Source organism: Rutidosis leptorrhynchoides, chromosome 4 (genome assembly GCF_046630445.1).
Source record: "Rutidosis leptorrhynchoides isolate AG116_Rl617_1_P2 chromosome 4, CSIRO_AGI_Rlap_v1, whole genome shotgun sequence".
NCBI lineage: Eukaryota > Viridiplantae > Streptophyta > Magnoliopsida > Asterales > Asteraceae > Rutidosis > Rutidosis leptorrhynchoides.
This window is the reverse complement of record NC_092336.1, coordinates 528,716,534-528,741,178: the sequence shown is the minus strand read 5'-3', so window position 1 is coordinate 528,741,178 and position 24,645 is coordinate 528,716,534. Positions and strand designations below refer to the sequence as shown.

General features: G+C 31.7%; 2 protein-coding genes across 3 annotated transcripts; both read right to left on the bottom strand.

The window, feature by feature from the left end:
• Positions 1-8,111: 8,111 nt before the first annotated feature.
• On the bottom strand, positions 8,112-13,302 carry LOC139844982 (uncharacterized). 2 transcript variants are annotated; one of them, XM_071835202.1, is made up of 7 exons: positions 13,232-13,302; positions 11,499-11,662; positions 10,718-11,231; positions 10,543-10,641; positions 9,952-10,062; positions 8,991-9,166; positions 8,112-8,583 (listed from the first exon to the last, which is right to left on the bottom strand). In XM_071835202.1, exons 2-7 carry the CDS (start codon positions 11,592-11,594, stop codon positions 8,380-8,382), a joined length of 1,200 nt encoding a protein of 399 aa, XP_071691303.1. In that variant the 5' UTR covers positions 11,595-11,662; positions 13,232-13,302; the 3' UTR covers positions 8,112-8,379. The 2 variants fall into 2 exon arrangements, with proteins under 2 accessions (XP_071691303.1, XP_071691304.1); XM_071835203.1 differs by having other exon boundaries at positions 10,718-11,153.
• A 2,321-nt stretch (positions 13,303-15,623) lies between these two features.
• Positions 15,624-20,114, bottom strand: LOC139844981 (uncharacterized protein At1g03900-like). The gene is made up of 8 exons (XM_071835201.1): positions 19,839-20,114; positions 19,244-19,275; positions 18,296-18,396; positions 17,810-17,882; positions 17,597-17,628; positions 17,122-17,212; positions 16,857-16,968; positions 15,624-16,156 (listed from the first exon to the last, which is right to left on the bottom strand). The coding sequence occupies exons 1-8, from the start codon at positions 19,938-19,940 to the stop codon at positions 15,845-15,847; spliced, it is 855 nt and encodes a 284-aa protein (XP_071691302.1). The 5' UTR covers positions 19,941-20,114; the 3' UTR covers positions 15,624-15,844.
• Between the last annotated feature and the right edge of the window lie 4,531 nt (positions 20,115-24,645).

Below are 24,645 nucleotides of genomic sequence, written 5' to 3'. Positions count from 1 at the left end.
TTCCTCCGGAACCTCTTCTTCTTCTTCCGGTTCCTCCTCTTCCGGTTCCTCTTCGGGAATTTGTGAATCTTCCCAAAATATATTCGACTCTTCATTATTATTAGGTGAATCGATGGGATTTGTACTAGTGGTAGACATCTATCACACAATATCAAACACATTAAGAGGTTAATATATCACATAATATTTACATGTTAATAATATATAGTTTCCAACAAAAGTGTTAAGCAATCGTTTTAAAAGAAAACACTGTTGAAGTCCAGACTCACTAATGTATCCTAACAAACTCGATAAGACACACTAATTCAAATTTCTGGTTCTCTAATACCAACGCTCGGATACCAACTGAAATGTCCCGTTCATATTGATTATAAACGTTCCATATTAATTGATTTCGTCGCGAGGTTTTGACCTCTATATGAGACGTTTTTCAAAGACTGCATTCATTTTTAAAACAACCATAACCTTTATTTTATCTATAAAGGTTTAAAAAGCATTACGTAGATTATCAAATAATGATAATCTAAAATATACCGTTTACACACGACTATTACATAATAGTTTACAATAAGAATATATTACATCAAAAATAAGTTTCTTGAATGCAGTTTTTACATAATATCATACAAGCATGGACTCCAAATCTTGTCCTTATTTTAGTATGCAACAGCGGAAGCTCTTAATAATCACCTGAGAATAAACATGCTTAAAACATCAACAAAAATGTTGGTGAGTTATAGGTTTAACCTATATATTATCAAATCATAATAATAGACCACAAGATTTCATATTTCAATATACATCCCATACATAGAGATAAAAATCATTCATATGGTGAACACCTGGTAACCGACATTAACAAGATGCATATAAGAATATCCCCTATCATTCTGGGAAATCCTTCGGACATGATAAAAACAACATCGAAGTACTAAAGCATCCGGTACTTTGGATGGGGTTCGTTAGGCCCAATAGATCTATCTTTAGGATTCGCGTCAATTAGTAGATCGGTTTACTAATTCTTAGGTTACCAAACAAAAGGGGCATATTCGGCTTCGATCATTCACCCATATAATGTAGTTTCATTTACTTGTGTCTATTTCGTAAAATATTTATAAAACTGCATGTATTCTCATCCCAAAATATTAGATTTTAAAAGTGGGACTATAACTCACTTTCACAGATTTTTACTTCATCGGGAGTAAGACTTGTCCACTGGTCGATTCACGAACCTATAACAAATATATACATATATATATATATATATATCAAAGTATGTTCAAAATATATTTACAACATTTTTAATACATTTTGATGTTTTAAGTTTATTAAGTCAGTTGTCCTCGTTAGTAACCTACAACTAGTTGTCCATAGTTAGATGTACAGAAATAAATTGATATATTTTAAATAAATTGATATATATTATCTTAAATCAATCCATGACCTAGTGTATACACGTCTCAGGCTAGATCACAACTCAAAGTATATATATTTTTGGAATCAACCTCAACCCTGTATAGCTAACTCCAACATTACTGCATATAGAGTGTCTATGGTTGTTCCAAATAATATATATATATATATATGGGTCGATATGATATGTCAAAACATTTGCATACGTGTCTATGGTATCCCAAGATTACATAATATATTAGAATACATGTATAATACAATATAAGTTAGCTAGGATATGATTTATATAGAATTGTTACAATATTTCCCGTAGCTACAACAATCAAAAAAATATCCAATCTTGTTTTACCCATAACTTCTTCGTTTTAAATCCTTTTTGAGTGAATCAAATTGCTATGGTTTCATATTGAACTCTATTTTATGAATCTAAACAGAAAAAGTATAGGTTTATAGTCAGAAATATAAGTTACAAGTCGTTTTTTGTAAGAGGTAGTCATTTCAGTCGAAAGAACGATGTCTTGATGACCATTTTGAAAAACATACTTCCACTTTGAGTTTAACCATGATTTTTAGATATAGTTTCATGTTCATAAGAAAAATCATTTTCCCAGAAGAACAACTTTTAAATCAAAGTTTATCATAGTTTTTAATTATCAAACCCAAAACAGCCCGCTGTGTTACTACGACGGCGTATGTCTAGTTTTACGGTGTTTTTCGTGTTTTCAGGTTTTAAATCATTAAGTTAGCATATCATATAGATATAGAACATGTGTTTAGTTTATTTTAAAAGTTAAGTTAGAAGGATTAACTTTTATTTGCGAACAAGTTTAGAATTAACTAAACTATGTTCTAGTGATTTCAAGTTTAAACCTTCGAATAAGGTAGTTTTATATATATGAATTGAATGATGTTATGAACATCATTAATACCTCAAGTTTTGTGGATAAACCTACTGGAAATTAGAAAAATAGATCTAGCTTCAAAGGATCCTTGGATGGCTTGAAAGTTCTTGAAGCAGAATCATGACACGAAAACAAGTTCAAGTAAGATTTCCACTCGAAATAAGATTGTTATAGTTATATGAATTGAATCAAAGTTTGAATATGAGTATTACCTTGTATTAGAAAGATATCTTACTGTAAATAAAAAAGATTTCTTGAGGTTGGATGATCACTTTACAAGATTGGAAGTAAGCTAGCAAACTTGGAAGTATTCAACTAGAACTTATAGAATTTATGAAGAACACTTAGAACTTGAAGATAGAACTTGAGAGAGATTAATTAGATGAAGAAAATTGAAGAATGAAAGTGTTTGTAGGTGTTTTTGGTCATTGGTATATGGATTAGATATAAAAGATGTGTAATTTTGTTTACATGTAAATAAGTCATGAATGATTACTAATATTTTTATAATTTTATGAGATATTTCATGCTAGTTGCCAAATGATGGTTCCCACATGTGTTAGGTGACTCACATGGGCTGCTAATATCTGATCATTGAAGTATATATACCAATAGTACATACATCTAAAAGCTGTGTATTGTACGAGTACGAATACGGGTGCATACGAGTAAAATTGTTGATGAAACTGAACGAGAATGTACTTGTAAGCATTTTTGTTAAGTAGAAGTATTTTGATAAGTGTCTTGAAGTCTTTCAAAAGTGTATGAATACATATTAAAACACTACATGTATATACATTTTAACTGAGTCGTTAAGTCATCGTAGTCGTTACATGTAGATGTTGTTTTGAAACCTTTAGGTTAACGATCTTGTTAAATGTTGTTAACCCATTGTTTATTATATCTAAAGAGATGTTAAATTATTACATTATCATGATATTATGATATATTAATATATCTTAGTATGATATATATACAGTTAAATGTTGTTACAACGATAATCGTTACATATATGTCTCGTTTCGAAATCATTAAGTTAGTAGTCTTGTTTTTACATATGTAGTTCATTGTTAATACACTTAATGACATGTTTACTTATCATTTATCATGATTAAACATAGTGTATCAATATCTTAATATGATTCATATGTATTTAGTAAGACGTTGTTATAACGATAATCGTTATATATATATCGTTTCGAGTTTCTTAATTCAATAAACTCAATTTTATGTATATAATTCATTGTTAAAATACCTAATGAGATACTTACTTATCATAATATCATGTTAACTATATATATAATCATATATATATCATCTTATAGTTTTTACAAGTTTTAACGTTCGTGAATCACCGGTCAACTTGGGTGGTCAATTGTCTATATGAAACCTATTTCAATTAATCAAGTCTTAACAAGTTTGATTGCTTAACATGTTGGAAACACTTAATCATGTAAATAACAATTTCATTTAATATATATAAACATGGAAAAGTTCGGGTCACTACAGAAACCCTCCATCACACATTAATAAACTGCAGCACCACGAAAGATATTTGGGAAAGAATCCGGATATGGTGGAACCTAGACCAACTACAATTCTCAAACCGCTCGGATTTCGCAAGAGCAAACAATCCTAATTTTTCCACCCACACCGGTGCATGCATTTGGCAAGCGATAGTCTGGATTACTTGCTATTATATCTGGAGAAATCGTAACGAAATTACTTTTGATAAATCCAATTCGAGTTGTCCAAAAATCATCTCGGATATTCAAGAAAAAAGTTTCGAATGGATAGATTGTCGTGGAAAATTCCTTAATCTCGAGTGGCTAAGTTGGATAAATAATCCAAGAATTTATGATGCAAATCCTTCCGAACAAGTGGGAATTGGTTAACTACAGGTTTTTTGCCCGTGCGCCTAATCGTTCTTTGATGGGATAAAATGAGATGTCTCAATGTACTTTGTCGCTGTTTAAACAGCACTGTATGTAGTTACCATCCCAGCTTGTATTCTCAAGTGACGTTCTCTACTAAGAATTGATGAAGAGGCTAGGGTGTTTTCCTATTTACCGACCACTTTTGGGATACATTTAGTTCACCCGCATCCTGTTTAGTTTAGTCTCCTAGAGTCATAGTTTTTGTATACTTAGTTTTAGCTCTAAATTATTCGAGTGTATACCCGGGCTTTAGCCCTTAAGAATGTATATCTTGTTTACTTTTAATAAAAGTTGATCTTTCAAAAAAAAGGCGATTATTAGATTAGAATTGTATTGATTGTAATAAAGTTTAACGGTATATGATAGGTGTGGAGGCAGTTTTGACATATACAAAGAGTATGTTTTGCACACTAGTTTATGAAAGCTAATTAAGAGCGTTTAAGTTTACTTTTTTTTATAAACTCCAACTTCTAACAATATTGTTCGATATTATTTTATAAGAGTTTATTGAAAAAAAAAATAAACTTTGTCAAAATAAACTAGTTGAACTTTGAACTGGGTTATAAAATTGAGATACGAGGTTTTAAAAAGTAAAATCACATAATTACTCTTATATCTTTATATGTCGTTTGTTTTTTGTCCTTATATGTCATCTTACATGTTTAAAATATAGCTCAGTTTCTAACTTATAAAAATATAATCAACTAGAAATATATGTTCCAATTACAAGTTTCAGTTATAAACATCAACTTCAGCTTCTAGTTAGTTAACTCAAACAAACTAATAATCAAAAACTCATTTGCCTTTAGAGGTTCTTAAAATTTGAAAAAGATGATAAAATTAAAAAAATAAAAATAAAAAAAGTATAATTTGAGCAGCAGGACGCCAACTCTTTAAAGTAGAAAATAACAATGAGGCAATCATGAAAGGACAAAATTCAAGTCCTCTTTTAGTATGTACAACAATAAAAAAAAAAAAAAAAAAAAAAAAATAATAATAATAATAATAATAATAAAATAAAATAACGCGGTGAATAATTTTTTAAGATATTTTTATCTATTTTTTATTTGAACCGTTACACACTGTAGTAAGAAAAAATCAACAACATTTTAACATAGTGACGTATATAAACCATGCATGACATCATGTTAAACTAGTTATTAGTTGCAAATCGCAAGCTAGTCTTGTGTGACTTGTGAGTAGCGATTTTTTTCTTGTTATTTGCAATAATATTTTTTGTACTCCGCAACATTTTTTTCTGAGAGATTGTTATAGTTGGAAAATTGACATTTTAGTTAATTAATAATCCCTATATGAAAGTGTAACTTTTCATGCACTTTTATCACCATTACCATGTGCAAGTGAATTGAATTAGAAAAGTTAAGTAGGTAGGAAAATGGTACATGTTGCATAGTATTGGGTGGACAGAAGGTGGTCATGTGAAAGATAATTGTGGGTTCATATTTGCTTCAGACAGTCATGCCGGAAACTACGCTCCTCAGCTCATGTGAATCACTAAATTTATTTATGTATACACCGAAAAACAATTGTGAATTTTTTTGAACGGTCTAATTATATCCTTTTGAAAATTTTGAAAAAGATGACAAAAGAAAATTGTTTGTATATTGTACACAATTTTCTTTTCCTGAGAACTCAAAAAAGGGAAATTTCCTACATTATATAGAATTGATATATTCAAATATACAATAAGCTAAATAAAAATACAGTGAAGATCTCATGAGAACTCTAATTTGGAGAGAATGCTGAGAATTATTGTTCGACTTGCTAATGTTTGAATTGGGTTTTTTTTGTTCAGCTTGCTCTTTTTTTGTTCGAATTTAAGAGTGTAGAACAACGTGTAGAACACAAATTGTTCGAACATACATAAAATTGTTCGAATTCGTGTAAAACATAAACTTGTTCGACCAACACAAAAAATTGTTCGAATTGAGCTTTTTTTTTTGACTGCGTGGTTTTGTAGAAAGAAAACGTGATATCATATGCATCTCAAAAAAAATTCGACCAGTACACAAAATTATTCGTCCTTCTCGATTTTTGTTCGACTTGCTAGTTCTCAGGGTTTTTCCAAATCAAATAGTTCTCGTATATAAAATTAGGTAAAATATAATACATTTATAACAAAATTTAAGAAATTAAGATGAGCATCATTTACTTGTAATTAGTTAATGACGACTTTGAACGGTGGTGATATTTTCACCAGAACTTTCAATAAAATCACTACGCATATGGATTATTAAATTATACAATACAACTATATATATATATATATATATATATATATATATATATATATATATATATATATATATATATATATATATATATATATATATATATATATATATATATATAGAGAGAGAGAGAGAGAGAGAGAGAGAGAGAGAGAGAGAGAGGATAGATTTATCAAAAAAATGTTGTGGATTTGTCATTACCTACTTCATATAACTAAGTTGAAATTCTCTCATGTAGTCAAGTTACTTTTACACATAAACAAAATGTAATAATAAAATAAATAAAATGCTTTAATGCATAAACAAAATATTGTATTATCTTATCCCAAATAACTACCTTAGTAAACTTATGCCAATAATACTTAATTTGTCTTTTTAAAGATAACCCTTACTTTGGGCTATCATTAAATAAATCCAACTAAATAATGTATAAAAATTAAATTTGATTTAAATTCATTTTTATACAAATGCATTATCATCAAATCTGTAGTTAAATAATCGTAGATAACTTTGTTAATGTTCTTATGATAATATAGTTAATAGTTAATAAATCAAGTCTGCCTTCCTCAGATATCTTATCAAAACAAAACTGCGTACCCTGTTAAATTCACGATACAACATGAGTCAAAAATTGTTGCAATTATCACTGGGATATTTCTTTTTTTATCTTCGCTCAATCTTACCCCTCTTAATAAGATGACGATTGCAGGATTAAAATTAATAAAAAGTAATGTGAAATTAATAAAAAGTAATGTGACTGAGTTTTACCAATTCTAGGGTTGTAAATGAGCTGAGCTACTCGAGCTCGACTCGTTAAAAGCTCGTCTTGAGTCAAGCATAAACGAGCCCAAACCCGAGCTTGTACTTAATTTAAAGCTCGTTTAGCAAACGAGCTCGAGCTCCATAACTCGAGCTCGAACAAACTCGCGAACCTAAACAGGCCTTTTCATTTATATATTCACCAAAATATTAATTTTTTAACAATATAATATATAATATATATATTTATATAATAATTACTTTTATATCAACAATAGTTGAAAGAATAATAGTAAATCTTATTATATGTGTTACAAAAACAATAAATATAAAATATAATAAATTTAATAATATAAATAAAAATAAGATTATGTAATTAACGATTCGAGCTCGAACCGAGCTCGAGCTTGTAAAATATCAAACGAGCCAAACTCGAGCTTAAAATATTAGGCTCGAACCGAAGCTCGAGCTCTACGAAATATAAACGAGTCTAGCTCAAGCTCGAGCTCGGCTCGTTTCCAATTCATAATCATCATATTTGAATGTTCGAAGTTAAAACGGCATATGAAGTAAAAAGAGAACAAATGAAAAACCTAACAAGTTATATTACTTCCCTTCAAATAAAATCCATTATCATCATGCATATACATATGAGTATATTGGTACCTCCCACAAATAGGAAGTGTTCACAAGCAAGTTACTATGAAGGTCTTTCACACATGTCTGTTAAACTAAATGAACAATCAACATTGGTGGATCACTATAAACAAACATAGATGCCAACAGAAGTTAGTTCGGTACGAAAAGCAAAATAACACATTAAGAGCTAAATGTTAACCAAAGTTCCCTTGTATTCTAATATTTTACGATGAGAATTATCAAAGGACTAGTAATTTTGTTTACAACATAACTTATTTTATTATGACATCAAATAAGAGCTTAAATCAGCTCAAAGCAAGATTAAACTCTCCACAATGATCACTATTAACAGCTCCCGTGCCTCGAGTCGAGAGATCATCGAGATTTATCAAACACAAAATAGCTTATATTGTGCTGAAAAGGGGCCGAATGTAAACATATATAGGAATTTATTTACAAAGTTCGTGATGACAGCATCTAGAGAAGTTCCCACTCTGAGTCTAACGAATCAAGAGTCGATAAGTTCTTTGCTTTTATGTTTTCTGAAGTGGCGGTTGCAAGTGGAACAGATGTTTTACCTTGTATGTTTGGTTCTGCATTGCCATATTGTACTGCAACTTGTTTGTACTCCTGCTTCCTAGCAGAATTCTTTTTCAAAGAAAAGACGTTCCTGATCTTCTTCTGCAGTAGTACAAGTAGAAAGTAAGTAAGCGTAGAGGTAGCAATTTCGACCCATTCATTTATTACAAGTTGATTCGGGCTAGATTTTACCAGCATGTAAAATAGTAACGAGGGTCAAACAGGTCGAAAGTTGCTATAAGTGTACTTTTAAGTTTTAATAGATAAAATAGATACTGAGATATTAGAATGATTAGACCATCATTGAATTTAAGAGAGATAAATCTAGTTGAGACATTCAGCATATGTAAAAATGAGCAATTTTTTGGAGCAAAAGGAGTTCTCGGTCAACCCAGCCTAAGTTGACTAGGTTTAATGCGTTAGCGTTAAACCCATCCAACACCTATTTTGTGTCTTCCAAAAGAATATAAGCTTCAAAACAATTTCAAGAAAAAAGAGGGATGTAGTACTTTGTATGATCGCTTTATTTCTTTGTTATGGTTGTCGAGACAATAATCACTATTATCCACTAAAACACACGTTTCTTCAAATCCTGATTCTTCAGAATCATGTCCAATAAGTTCCATCATTCGTACACTAGGATTGTTATCCCCTATTATATCTGGAGCACAGTCTGCTGAACTTCCTACATATTATAACTCGCATTAAATGTACAAGCTTGTGTTATAATCCAAAAACTACAAACCAAGAAAACTAAAAATGAAACCGCAAGTTTGGATGAGATGTCAATAAGTAATATATTATGAATGTAAAGACACCAACAAAATGCACAATTGCAGACAAGGAGTAAAAGAAAAATGGTTTAGATCCTAAGATGGAATTGAAACTCGTAATTCAGTTTTCATACCAATATTAGATATTAAGATGAGCACAAACCACAAGGTAACGTTGATTAGATGTCGCAAAGGTGATATGGTTGGGTTAGGTAATTAGTAGGGGACGAACAGGCTCTTAACTAACTTTTAAAATACCAGTTTGTCCAGTAAGAAATGAAACACAACCTGAATACCCATTCATAAGTGATTTTGTTAAATATTAATGGATGACTCTCAGTGTCCAGGAGATGAAAAAAGTAGAATGAATTATAGAAGTAACATTAGAAGAAAAAAACATTGACATTCTACAAAGTAGATAACACTACAAATGTTTTTGTTATGAAAGGAAAAGTAGATCAAATAAAATTACTTTAAATGGGATATTTAAAGAAAGGGAACGCAGCTTCAAGAGTTGCTGTCATAGATATAATTACCAACTTACTTTGGTATCAAGCTATTTGTCAGACACCTTTAAGCATAGGTACATGCAAGCACATGATCAGATAAATGTGCAACTAAATTGCTTAGTCGTTCGCTAGATGTCACTTTAGTAAAACGATTAGAATTTCAATAGAACAGAGTAGTGTAACAATACCTGTATGGGATCGAAAGGCCTCTTCAATAACAGACTCACCAGATTGAGTACTAGAACTAATGTGTGAATCTGTTTGTGAAGATGACACACACCTGTTATTTTCACACGGATCTGCAAGTAAGACAAATAATACAAAGATTTCTTAAAATAGGATCAACGGTATCATATGATATACAAAATGCATATAGCAACGGTTATGTTAACTGTTAGGGATTAACTAAGCATCAATAGGAGGAACCGCTGCAGTTCAACAGAAGTCCAATTTTAGAATATCTTTAGTAGCTTCATTAATATGAATCAAATAACGGGCATTATTAAGTTACTATTTTTATATGTCCCTCGCTATTATTTCATCTTTGAACAACTATAAATAGTAAGATTAAGATGACAAGTTACAATTAACTATCTGTGCCCGTGATTGTCATAATACAGATATATTGCGGTAATGATGTGAGTCCATAATACCAAACCAAAAAAAAAATATAGAAGCTACATCTTATCCGTCAAAGAAGGGTATTTAAGACAATTTAGTTTAATCAAAGAAAGTTCCAGCTTAATGTTCATAAAAGGAGTATTGGTGTTATGATATACCTATGTGAGTTGCATCTCCATTAATGGACAGACAATTAGACGTCTCAGAAGTAGCTTGTGAACCCATCTGAGAAACCGGCCCTCTACTTTCACTTTTATCTGCAGTCGAAAACAGTTTGCAAGAAAAATAATAAGATAAATAAATGTGCAAAAAGATGCATTTAAGATAAATTACCTGTACGTTCGGCTATTGTGATATTACTAGTCGGTATACGTCTGGGACGTTTCACCACCTTTAAACTGGACTTAGTAGATACAGCCGTGCTAGGTGCAGGTGAACCATGTGAAGTATTAACAATCTGATTACACATTTTCAGTTCCTGCTCTCCTTTTGGCTTTGATTTTAAAGCTTCATTTGCCATCCGGTCACAATTTGCTTCATCTTTATCGCTTATTTCCCAATCAAACGATGCTGTAGACCAGTCTTCCCATACATCATTGCTAGATTTTGATTTATCCTCAGAAATACCCTTGATACGCACAGGATCAATAGCATCTTCTTTAATGCTTGATATTGACTTCTTGTGTATTCCGAACTCGAGATAAGGGTTCAGCGATAACTCAGCATTGGCAACTCGGGTGAGATCTTTTGAAGATGGAGGAAGAAAATCCTGCATCACATCAGAACAGAACCTTTTCATACTTGCACCGACTGTCTGGACTTGATTTTCAACATATTTAGCTGTTTCCTGAGAAAACGGGGATGCAGATTTAACAAACAGAAAAATAAATGAAATTAGAATTCAGGAAACAAGCAAAATGTACCCATCCACATCAGGAAAACATTGATTGTGTCAAACCTTTTTCCAAAGATAATTTAGTTTTATATGTTTTACATTATATGATGTAGGGGATGGAGATAATCAAAAGTATTTAGAGTGTAACTAGGAGCAGAAAACTGTTTAAAAAACACTACTTGATTGACACGTTCAAGAGAGAATAACAACTGGTTATACCTGACACATAGCTTCTTCAACCTCCATACACATCGCTTCGAACTTCTGGTATATATTACCAACCCAAGCAATACCTTTAATATCCGTGGAATCCATATTTCAACTTTATCAGAACAAGAGATAAACTTTCGGTAGCTTTACTTGATAAACTTCCAAAATAGTACCTGGACCGACACCCATAATTTCCATTAATGGTTGCATAATTTATAAAAGAAAATCACAAAATATATGTACTTCATTCTTAAATTTCTTCTATAGATACTGCAAGCAACAAAACACAAGGTTTACATTTTTTAGTAAGATAGCTCGCAATAACTATGATAACTTAAACGCTTACTTCCGACCAAGTAACTACACAAACCTATCATCAATACCTTTATAAATAGCCATTTGGCATGGAATTATAGGGCACATCCTTGGTAAAAACTGCTTCAAAAATGTTCCTATATATTTAGACTTTAGCATGTATATAATAAATACTTCTGACATTCTGAATTTTTAACACCTCAAATTATCAGTCACAGAACCATAAAACCTGGACGACTTCATTACTTTTGGAAATCCGTTTTACATTTAAGTAATTCAGTAAAAGCATAGCCACAAACTGAAGTTCCAAAAAATTTAACTTTTCTTTTCCATCTACTTTTTTCTTCTTTCCTAGCAATTTTGCGCCATTCTGCCTCTCAACTTTAAACCTTAAACAACCTTGTGTTGTAGCTCATGTGGTAGTGGCCTGCCTCTCTTAGCGAGAGGTCGGGAGCTCAACTCTCGTGAGATACAACAGTGCACACAAGATTGCCCCTTAAACCTTAAATTCCACCCAACGGTGCCTTCCGCACATCGCATTGCGGGGGCAGTGGGGTAGGGGGTTTTACCGCCCATGCTCTCAGATTGGGCTGGGTTTCCTTCTAAGCAGCAATTAGGGCGGGTTATGCAACTGGGGGAGATGAACGCGTGGGTGATTTAGGTTCCCTGGGTTATCCCGAACTGCCGTTAAGAAAAAAAAAAAACTATAAACCTTAAACCCTCAACACTCAACGCCCTGCTCACATAAAGTACGCTTACACTAAAGATAACTTGCACAAAGTTTATACATGAAGCCCCATGATCTCATTATGTTCTTCCATATTCCATAACACTACTATATTTTTCTCTTTACCTACACTTCCTTACAAAACATAATAAGCATAAGGTAACTTGTTAATTAACCATAAGTCCATAAATTCAAAGGTTAAATCGCGTTGTTTAATCTTTATAATCACGTAAATTCATAAAACCCTATAATACACCTATAAAGATGATATAAAAGAAATAAGACTTAAAAACAGATATATACACATGACAAAATTAAAGTCAATTCATGATCATCGATTATGAATATGTTTTGAAATTATGAATATGTTTTGAAAAAAATAGCTGCAAGCCGGCCCGGAGACATGAGCTGTAGCTTTTAGTACGATAATTTTCAAGCTTATTTATGAAATTTTGTTTCTAAAACCTCCAACTAGCTTTTCGTTTAGGAGTTTAATTTCTCAAAATTAATACTAAAGCTTTCAGTTGTAAACATAGATTTTAAACTAAAAGCTCCTTTTGTGATGATCGTGAAAAAAATAATATAAGAACTATATGTATGTGTGTGTGTGTTTCGATGATCATGAAATAAAGGCATGAAAATGGAAACCGAAAGTGAGCAGATAAAAATTGGGTGAAACTATGATGACAGAAGGACTTACGTTTTGGAGATGATGATGATGATGATTGAGATGAATATAAACCCTAAAAAGTTGATTATTGTGAATTTATGATTAATATGAATTTTTTTTATTTTTATTTATAAAAAAAATTAAAGAAAAGAGAGGAAGGAAGTTGGAAGGGAGAGAGGGTTTAGGGAAATAGTTTGAGTACGGCAATCACAAACGTAGAGACGGAGTTAACCGTGGTTTGGTTTACTTATTTATGTCTCAATAAAATATAAATAAATATATTAAATAGATAAATATAAAGAATTAAACAATATTTATAAGTATATATATATATATATATATATATATACATGTCCGGCCCATTGGGTGTGCAACATGTGCAACAGCACAGGGCCCAAGTTTCTTATATGAAATCAATATACACTAATTTGTGATTTAAGGCAAAGGTTGCCGAATGGATCCTTATAAAGGAGTATGGGCCCAATTTCTTTAAAAAGTGTTAATATTTATCTATCCCGGACTCTATTGATATCGGAATATCGGATATCTAATGGCTAAAATGTTGTATTTGGTATGTTGCTTTTAAAAAACAAAATCTTGTGTTTGGGGCCCATAGTTTAATTTGGCACAGGGCCACTAAAATTATCGGGCCGGCCCTATATATATATATATATATATATATATATATATATATATATATATATATATATATATATATATATATATATATATATATATATATATATATATATATATATATATAAATATAAATAATATAAATTGGCAATGATAAAAAATATATATGTGTGTATATAAATCTACGTATAAATATAAATATAATTATAAATATAATTATAAATATCAATAATATGTTTAAATTTAAATAATTACTTGCTTTCATTTTAAAGATAAATTGCTTAATTTTTTTGTAGATAAACTCATTTTATTTTTATTTGAATAATAATAAGAAATAAGAATAAGTGAAAGTTGCAAACATAAAACGAATAATCATATTCCCATTCATAATTTTAATAAGGGTGCGTTTGATAAAACTGAATGATTTAGCGCTGAATGGTTCAGAATCTGAATAATTCAAAGCCTCTGAATAAAGTTTGTTCTGAATGAAAATAAGCTGTTTGATAATGATTTAGAATGAACGATATAAACTGAGTAAACTTACCTTATCAAAGTGTAACATGAATAAAATATTCAATATACTTGTTAGTTAAGTGTTCAGGATAGGATTTGAGGAGAAAATTACAGAAAATTTAGGCTCTTAATGGTTAAGAGAGTGTTTCATCTCTAAATGGTTCAGCACTGAATTCTGAACCATTCATCATCATATGTCATTCAGAGGTCAGAAACAAACACACTGAATGCTGAATGGTTCAGCATTCAGCACTGAATCATTTCATTAAGAGGCAAACAAACACACCCTAAATCTACTATTATTATTCATTGCATAATTATACTGTATAATTATATAAATACTTAATGAAATGGTTCAATCCCAATGAAGGTTAGAGGTTCGATCTCTTACTCCATAAAAAAGTCTATGATGAGGTTTTACCGTCCCGTGTACGCATGAATTCGATTTGATCCGCATGCCCGCATGGATTAATGGATCCGGTCATGTTATGCAGTTCGAATTTTCGCCCGAAAACTAGTGTGTGCGTTAAAAATAATGAGATGGGTGGTTTCTATCCCCTCATTGCTTCCAAATCTAACTTTCCAAAAAATTAAATAATAATATTAATAAAGTAAAAAAAATTGGAAATATTACAAGGCCTTAAAAGGTACGTGTGTATAAACTTTATTCTCCTTTTTGTTATTGTTTCAATTAAGGAGTAATACATATACATTGTACATTTTTGTACATTATACATAAAAATTATATAAAAGAGCCATCACTATCAAATAACTTAAAATATGTATACTTTGATTCTTAAACGTTTTCTCCATCTTTTAGTACCATATAATCCATTGGTAACATTAGTATTGTGAATTAAATAAGTATATTTCATAAATATTCACTCAAATATACAACTCCACAAGAGTACAAGACCAAATTTAAAATCATACTAAAACATCATGTCTTCTTGACTTGTTAAAACTACACAATAACCAAAAAGAGAATCCACTGTTAGTTCTTTCTTTTATTGTATAGTTTACTTGCTTTTTATGTCTCCAAAAGTTTGGTTCTTAGAACTCGATGAAATTGTAACTCACCAAATTTCTTCACTCACATGATTTCGCATTCCTCAAATTGCAATTTTTATTTTTTTTAGCAAATTCAATTCCATAAAAAAACATTTCGTGAACTAAAAGCACCACTAGTAAAACATTCACAACACTAAGCTATAGAAGATAAATGACAGCAGATTATTTAGAGAGTTGCGAAAATAAAGAACACGTCGCATTTAGTATACTAGTATGTTTCAAAATTACAAAGAGAGTTGCACCAAAAACTCATCATTCCAATTTCCTCCAAAGCAAACACACAGTATACAATAACAGAAAACAAACAAAACTAGGTGATGGAGTGTTTGTATATAAAACAAAAAAAATACAAAACAAAATGCCATATTTACCAAAATAAGATTAATGATAACTTCTTTAAGATTCAAGTAAACGTTCATAACACTAAGCTGCTTGAAAATCCCCAAAATCATCATCCAGTACAACATCTTGAGCAGTCTGTTGTTCAACAGATTGGGGTTCGTTTGGTTGCTTGTCAACAGGGGTCAACGACATTTCTTTTGGACTTCCATCAAGAGAGAGCTTTGAGGGTGATTCTACAGAGGTCTTCACAGCACCAACTGGCGGTGAAAGTGGAGACGGAGGTGGGGGTGGGGGTATACTCGTAATTGCAACCTCCTTACCCTTTTCTTTTTGATCTGGGACGTTATTTAGTCCTTGCTCAAAAAACTTGGACCTCACGCTTCGACCACTTTTCTGTAATCATAGTACACATAAGACATCATTAGAAAAAAAGCTATATCTATCACTAAAATGAAAGTCAGCCACAAAAGTTTTACTTAAACAGAATAATCGCAAATAAGTAGCAAAGTACTTTCACTTCATTTAATTTTGTCTGTGAACTTTCCAATTGACCCTTCGATATAAAAAAATAGGGATTTTTCGGCTAGTTAAAAAGGATACACTTGTACAAATCATGTGAATAAACAATAATATTAACTTCACATGAAATCATAAAACCTTGGCAGAAAACAAACATTGCAAGTTTCATTACAGGACATCCCAAATAAACTTTTATACAATAGATGGAGTACTGAACCAAAGAATTTAAAAGATAAAACCTTTTGTCAAAATTGAATCGGAACATCATATATTTGGAACTATAGCATTAAAAATGTAATTAAGCTAAGAAATCAGTTCAACTAGAGATACTCATTTTAAATAATTAACTTTCGCATAGGTCGATTTATGTTATGTTTTCTCTCAAAGGATAAGAAGGGCTGGAAGTATCTGTATTATTACCGCATAAAACCTCCTAAATCATCATTATATTCAAAAAACGGATTACCTATTTGAAATAATTCACTTTTTAACACGCACTAATTATCGAATAAGACCTACCCATTTTTCCACCTCTAGTTGAAACAGTAGACCAGAAAAGTTGAAGTTCACTTACATTCTTTAGTTGAAGCACTATGGTTTCTCCATCTTTTAAACTGTAATCGACTGAAGAAGTGTGCTGGAACTGTTGTTCCATTTCTTCAGCAGTTTTCTTCTTATTAAGATACCTTCAAACCATATATGATGTTTCTTTTAGATAAGTGATCAAATTAATGCATAAAAAACTGAGTGATGAACTGAAACATCTTAAAGGTATGAAATGAGACCACATTTGACTTGAGATAACTTTTCTAAGAAAAGTAATAGAAGTAGAGTAGTACTTCATATGATCATGAAGAGCTGCTTGGAAATCATAAGCTTGAGGTCTTTCTCTAAATCCTATACCGATAAAAGCATGGCGAAGACGGCCACCTGCATCATTTTTCAAATAGTTTATGGCTTCGTTTTAGGAATCATAAGTTGAGGGGTTAAATATAAATAGTTATTAAGTGCAGATTAAAACAGATTGGTCAGGGTAGGCTAGCTTGCAAATCCTTTTTTATTCATCTTTCAACTTTAGTTATATAAATTATAAATGTAAGTTAGATATATTTACAAAACCTATATTATTATTACAATAACTTATGTGGGATGACTGAAAATCAGTTTGATATATTTTGTTTACGGTTGAATCTCTTAGAATATCCAGCCGGATGGGTAAAAGATAAAACATAAATAGACCCCTAAGGAATGTAGGTGATGACCTGTTGTTAGAAATGGGCAGTATAATAATATCAATAAAGCATGTAGTCTTACCAATGTTCTCTTCTACACGTAGGACAAAATATCTGCAAAACGTTGCACTGTTAGTTACGAAATCACGTACATCGACAAGATTGTGGCTGTAAATTAACTTCTATAAAAGGTAGTAAAGAACACTGAACAAGTCATAATGTGATTAATAATAACACATGCTATGTACTAATAAAGATATATTCAAAAGTAGTATCGAAATAGAAAATGATTTACCGGCTGCTATCAATTACAGGCTCCACAGGATGAGGCTCTCCATCTCTTAAAAATGCCCGAGCATAGAGTTCTCCTACATATCAAAATTAAGTAATCATACAGTCCATCAGAATAGAAAAGGAGGTGGCAATTTCAACTCGTTTGTATGAAAACGGATCATATTGGGTTGTAAAGGATTGATACCCAATCAAACGACTAGAATGTTGTTAACTGCTAGATAAGATATAAATACATTATGGGTCAAATGTCATTAAACATGTATTCACATGTTTACAACGTCCTAGTTCGTTATATTCTAAGGAAATGATTAAATATATGATACATTTTGATAATCATACACCATACGGTATGATTTGTAAATTAACAACATAAAAATGATAAAAAAGCCCGTTTTGACCTGCGCATAAAGTTACCCGTCTGATCCTTTACCTGACCCATCATTTTAATGACTTCAATAGTAAAAACTGAACAGCAGAAATTTGTTACCTGTTGTCTTATCTTCTAGTCTGATTATACATTCTTCTCCCTTACTTACCACTTTCATTGTCCCCTCCCAAGCCCATTTGTTTATATCCCATTCATCAGCCCTACAATGTGAGACACAGATTGATCAGTTCCACGTCTCCAGCATGGACAACTCATTGATATAAAAATGTTTATGATACTATATCAGTTACATAAAATATACAGGTAATTGACTACAAGTCACGTGACCCATATAGCCTAACACTTATAAGAGTTATCATTATGTAAAGACAAGTTTCAGGTTACTCGGTAACTTTTGATAGTTTCAACATTGAAATAACATTTCTGATTGTTTATCATCTTTGTATCCTACGATTTCAAATCAAATGTCTGAATATAGTACGTATTATGCAGAAAACATGTTAATTAAACACTTAACAAGAAACACGAGTACGTGTAAAATAGGATGTTCTTTACATACATTATATTCAAGAGGTTCTTAGCTTTTAAGAAGTACAATGAGAAAGAAAGAAACAAAATGACAAAAAACCTAATGTTTTACAGTTCGTAGCTCACAAACTGCGCACAATTAACATATATCATCAGATACCATCCTTAAAGTAGAAAGACACTATATTACACTAATTATGTAGCCGGCGGTTACAGTTCCTAACTGACAAACTGCCCGCATTCATTATTAGCATTTCTCACCAGTTTGCTAAAGAAAATGCGGAAGCTGAAATATGTTACATATCTGACTTTGACTTCTGTAACTTACACTAATGACGCAACCTCATTCAATCATCTGATATTCTAGCAAAATTTTATGGAACAGCTCAACTACATCTATAGGATAATAGATCACAATTTGTTTAAGAATACACAATATCAGAGACATATCTCGGGAGTTAGAAAAGAAATGAGATAGTTCTAAAAGAAAAACACGAGTTAAAAGCATCTGTTAAGAACCTGTAGGAAGCTGCAGTCTTCCTCGGAGGTATCTGCAAAAAATAACAAAGTATATTAAGATGTAAATAATACATTTAACAATAAGAGCCCAGTCGTTGGGGCCTTGAGTCCGGTTCAAATCTTATGTTGGCTAGTGAAAACCTCATAATACATTTAACTATACAAGTCCCATGATTTAACAGAAGAAAGAACCTTCTATAGGTAATGCCGTTGTGCTTTAAACCTTCTATAGGTAATACATTTACTATAGCTACTACTTTCAATATTTCCCACTACCTTATTCAAAAACTTTCATCAATTAAAAATTAGATATATGCAACCCTAGCCAATTATATCTGAAAACACCAAAATAATCGTCAATTCTACAACAAATTGTTCAAGCAACTAGTTCAACACTATGTATGCATTCTCCAATCTCATAGAAATTAAGCAAATTCCAAAACAAATACCTAATAAATCAAGTTTGCGTAATCTATTTCCGATTACCACGTCCAATTTTGTAATTTATATGATATATGATTATGTAAACACTGATATGAAATAAATGAAAACAAAAAAAAAGAGTAAATGAAATAGTAGATCGTGAGATTATTACCAAATAAACGTAGCATTCAGAGACTTGAAACAAAATCAGCTCAGCCGCTTCAATGTCTTCGGTGTCCTGATTTAATTGTTTCTGATTTTGTTGTTCGTCCATGATCCGGCCAGAGATTAATAACACAGACGAATTATCACGGTTTAATTTGTGTAGGTGAATGAAATTAAAATTATTATTATTATGATTTTTGCTTGCTTGTTTGTTGAATTTGCAGGTAGTGTTTGTTGATCTGATGTAGAAGAAGCTTCCTTTTTTAGGGGTTAATTTTGTACTATTTTTTTCGAATCTTTTGATCTTTTGACGATGTGAAAAAAAATATAGTACATGAAATGATGCAAGTTTTCTTTATATTTTTTTGTTTTTTTAATTTTTTACACTGTATTTATATTTATATTTATATATATTTATATACACATTTTGTAAAAAAAAAACCGATTACTCTCTAATTATTCATCTGAAGAGCATTTCGTTTTGATTTTTCAAACCCCATTTTTAAACGGTCAACGTCGATTGATGGGTCAAAATCGAGTTTGATAATCGAAGCCGGTCAATGTCAAAATTGATAAACATTTTAACATGGATTTTTAACTAGTATTTTAGAGTTTTTAATCAAGATCAATAATTTTAAACAATTATTAAAGTTTATGTTTATGGTTTTCGTATATATTTACACATACAATTTTAAAAATTTAATATTCAAATGTATAATAAAGTACAATCCGATTAATCCTCAATTAATTCCCCAATTGTCGATTACTGCTTAAAAAGTTTTGATCAATTAATCCCCGAATAGCGAATTTTGAAATTTGATGTATATGTAAATATATGTAATGTAATGTGATGTATATGTATAATTTTTATATTTTATTAAACTTACATAACTACTGAAATTTAGTAAAACACAATATTGGTAAAGAAATGTAAAAAGGTTAAACATACTATAAATTTTAACGAGCATATGAATGGTTCGTACATTGATGCAGAAATTGATTTTGCTCCATAACTCAATCATCGTTTCAGTTGTATAGATAATCGGTTACCGAAAATCATTTATAACAATATATTTTAATTGGTTCAAATCGTAAATTATAAGTGCGAATAAACATTACTAGAAAAAGTAAAAAACTGAAAGAAGCATGACCAAACGTTAAAAAAACAATATCAAACATAGTAATTTTTGGTAAAACGACTATAAGCTATGAAGCGAACATATTCATCACATATTAGTACATATTATAATTAAAATACTCGTATCAAAAAATTGATACTCTGTCCGTCTCAATTCGATAGCTCATATACAAAAAACACATAGTTTAAAAAAGACATTATTACACTGTATTTTTTTTTTAACTTTACAGTTTTATCCATTACCATTTACATAAGGTATAAAAGAATATTACCTCATTACTCTTATTTTGTGAAAATAGATTGTTAATTTCGGTTAACTCAAAAAGAATATTGACATGTTTTCATTTTATTATTTCTAATAAGTATATCAGCCGAGCAGTATGAACAATAACGGAGTATCTTCGTAATTCTCTAACTGTTGTTTCCACCTCCTTCTATCGTTCCTATTATGTCCAATGCCACCCACGATTTCTTCTCCACGACCACCGTTGACGACTTTCGAACCCAACCACCACCCACAATCTCACCTTCACTGCAATCCACGATGCCAAATAAAAATCAACATAGTTGTATAGCAACAAATTATCCTAAATCTCATATTTGACTAATGATGTGGTCTTGACATTGTTTTTTGCATTAACGACGTAAACTCCCATCTCTTTTAGTATTATAAAGATTATAAATGACTTATCTATAAAATTAGAAATACACACATTGTTTGTACATTGATAGTAGTAAGTAGTTGGTTATATTCGCACAAAAGGATATTCTTTCACAAACGAAATTAATTTGTATAGTATAAAATTCATCCACACACTATTAAAAGTGTATTAGAAGGTTGAATAATACAATATTTTTAATGCATGTTTAGTGAGGGGCAGGTTCAAACGAGAACTACTAAAAAGGTGAGAACTGCGAGAACTATTCAATTTAATAGTTTTTATGCGTTAAAATCCAACAAATTACATGCAAATGTTAATTAATGCACATATCATTAACAAACATATGTTCATTAGCTCAAATTAAATGTTAAATTGTTAATTATATGAAATTGTTCACATGTTCGGAAACAAATATGCACATGTGAACGAGAAACTATATATTTAATTATATAGGCAAAATATAAGTGGTTTTCAACTATTTTATGTTCCTTCATACTCTTCATCAAGGTTTATGTGTGATTCAATCTAGTTACATGTGAAAATCTTTATAAATCAAAAGTTCTCGCAGTTCTCGCTTTTTTTATGGTTCTCGTTTGAACTTTTGGCGTTTAGTGAGATACGCATTAGTCTTTCACAAACGAAAAAACCAGGTCAATCCAATAGTGTTGTAAAGACTAAAGAGTAGAGTGTTCTAAACATTGTCCAAGTAATATGTTTAAAATATTAAGACTTGTGGTACTTACTTTTACTATATTAAGAATCACCTACGGACTACGGTACTTGATAATAACAACTTTTTTAATGTTAGAGGTTGTTTACTTTTTATCTGAATTGCCTCTATTTTTATTTGCCTCTTAATCTGAAGATATATCTAATTTTATGTCTCCTGAAAACAGTCCAAATTTCAGATTAAATGGTAGATTAAGTGATAAAAAAACATAATGTTACTTATTGAATTAAGAGCCGTAGAGAAATACATCATTAAGTGGAAAGTAAACAGACCCTTAATATACTACAAAGTACATTTAATATTTACATTATCTTAGAAAAGAGAACTTTATGACTATGATTAGATATATCCTAATTAGTTTTAGTAAATTATTTTCTTAGAGTAAAAATGATACATATTATTATCACAAATTAATACACGAAATATCTACAAGTTGTTCATAGTAGCACTCGAACCTTCAAACTCCTGGTTAAAATGGCGATCTCGGTACCATCAGGGGCGGAGCCAGGATTGCAAGTGGTTGGTATCACAAAATATTACGTATTTAGATAAGCTATAAACATTATAAAAAAACATAAATGTTTGGTACGATATTTCTTTTTTGATAAATAAAAAATTTATAGTAGATAATTACCTTGAGTGAACTTCAAAAGAAAAAAAATTTGATGATGGGATTTGGGTCTAGATGGAGGAATTGGATTTTGTCATGTTTAAGGTCGGCTTCAATCTCGATTTTGTTAAACGGTTCGCCTACAAAAGAGTTCAAACTTGAAAGAGGTGTAAGACAAGGTGATCCGCTTTCACCTTTCCTCTTCATCTTGGCGGCTGAAGGCCTTAATCTCTTAACCAAATCCGCGGTGAAGGTGAACTTGTTTAATGGTGTTGAAATAGGAGACGATAAAATCCCGATGTCGCACCTCCAATACGCGGATGACACCATTTTCTTTGGTTCATGGAGTGGGAACAATTTGGACAATCTAATGAAATTGCTTAAATGTTTTGAACAAACGTCGAGCTTTAAGGTAAATTATAATAAAAGCAATCTTTTTGGGATTAATGTTGATTCGGATGAAGTGGGCTCTATGGCGCGTGTTTTCGGGTGTAATGTTGGTTCCTTTCCATGTACTTACCTTGGTCTCCCTTTTGGTGCGAATATGAACAAGTTCTCTAGTTGGAAAATGGTTATTGATAAATTCAAAAAAAGATTAGCGGATTGGAAAGCTAGATCGATGTCTATTGGTGGGCGTTTGACTCTCGTGAAATCGGTGCTTAATAGTTTACCGTTGTATTTCTTTTCGCTCTTTCGTGCCCCGCAATGTGTGCTAAAAAAATTAGAGAGTGTGAGACGTTCCTTCTTTTGGGGCGGGTCGGGAAACAACTCTAAAATTTCGTGGGTTAAATGGGATGAAGTTCTCCTTCCTTACGAGGAAGGGGGGTTAAATCTTGGGGCTCTTAAAAGTAAAAACTTGGATTTAATCGGCAAGTGGTAGTGGAGGTTCAAAACCGAAACCTCTTCCTTGTGTAACATCCGTGTTACATCCGTCCCACATCGGTTGGAGAGGGGAACGAAGCATGCCTTATAAGGGTGTGGAGACCTTTCCTAGCATGACGCGTTTTGGGACCACAAGCGCAGCAGATCCCATGAGAACTCTGCAGTTAAGCGTGCTCAGGCGAGAGCACTACCAGGATGGGTGACCTCATGGGAAAGTGTTCTTCGTGTGTGGTCGCCAAGAAAAATCCGTGAGCAACCTACGGGGGAGACAAGGGTACGTCCCTATCTCTGCAAAGCGGACAATATCATGCTACGGGGAACGTTTTATCTGGGGTCGTTACAGATGGTATCAGAGCCAGGCCCCGGACCAAACGTGCACAGTGAGGGCGCTGTGTCCTATTAGGGGGAGGATTGTAACATCCGTGTTACATCCGTCCCACATCAGTTGGAGAGGGGAACGAAGCATGCCTTATAAGGGTGTGGAGACCTTTCCTAGCATGACGCGTTTTGGGACCACAAGCGCAGCAGATCCCATGAGAACTCTGCAGTTAAGCGTGCTCAGGCGAGAGTACTACCAGGATGGGTGACCTCCTGGGAAAGTGTTCTTCGTGTGTGGTCGCCAAGAAAAATCCGTGAGCAACCTACGGGGGAGACAAGGGTACGTCCCTATCTCTGCAAAGCGGACAATATCATGCTACGGGGAATGTTTTATCTGGGGTCGTTACACCTTGTGGGTTAAAGTTATCAAAAGTATTTACGGGACTTCGGGAGGGATCGATTCGGGGGGTAATT

Bases quoted from the DNA above. Each gene is read 5' to 3' on its own strand.
- LOC139844982 (XM_071835202.1), bottom strand. From the start codon at position 11,594: ATGGATTCCACGGATATTAAAGGTATTGCTTGGGTTGGTAATATATAC. The intron at 10,642-10,717 runs GTAATTTATCTT...TTTCGACTGCAG, and splicing joins CACAATAGCCGAACGTACAG to ATAAAAGTGAAAGTAGAGGG. The intron at 8,584-8,990 runs GTACTACATCCC...GTACTACTGCAG, and splicing joins AAATAAAGCGATCATACAAA to AAGAAGATCAGGAACGTCTT.
- LOC139844981 (XM_071835201.1), bottom strand. From the start codon at position 19,940: ATGGACGAACAACAAAATCAGAAACAATTAAATCAGGACACCGAAGAC. The intron at 19,276-19,838 runs GTAATAATCTCA...TATTTTTTGCAG, and splicing joins CTGAATGCTACGTTTATTTG to ATACCTCCGAGGAAGACTGC. The intron at 17,213-17,596 runs GTAAGACTACAT...AAAATGATGCAG, and splicing joins ACGTGTAGAAGAGAACATTG to GTGGCCGTCTTCGCCATGCT.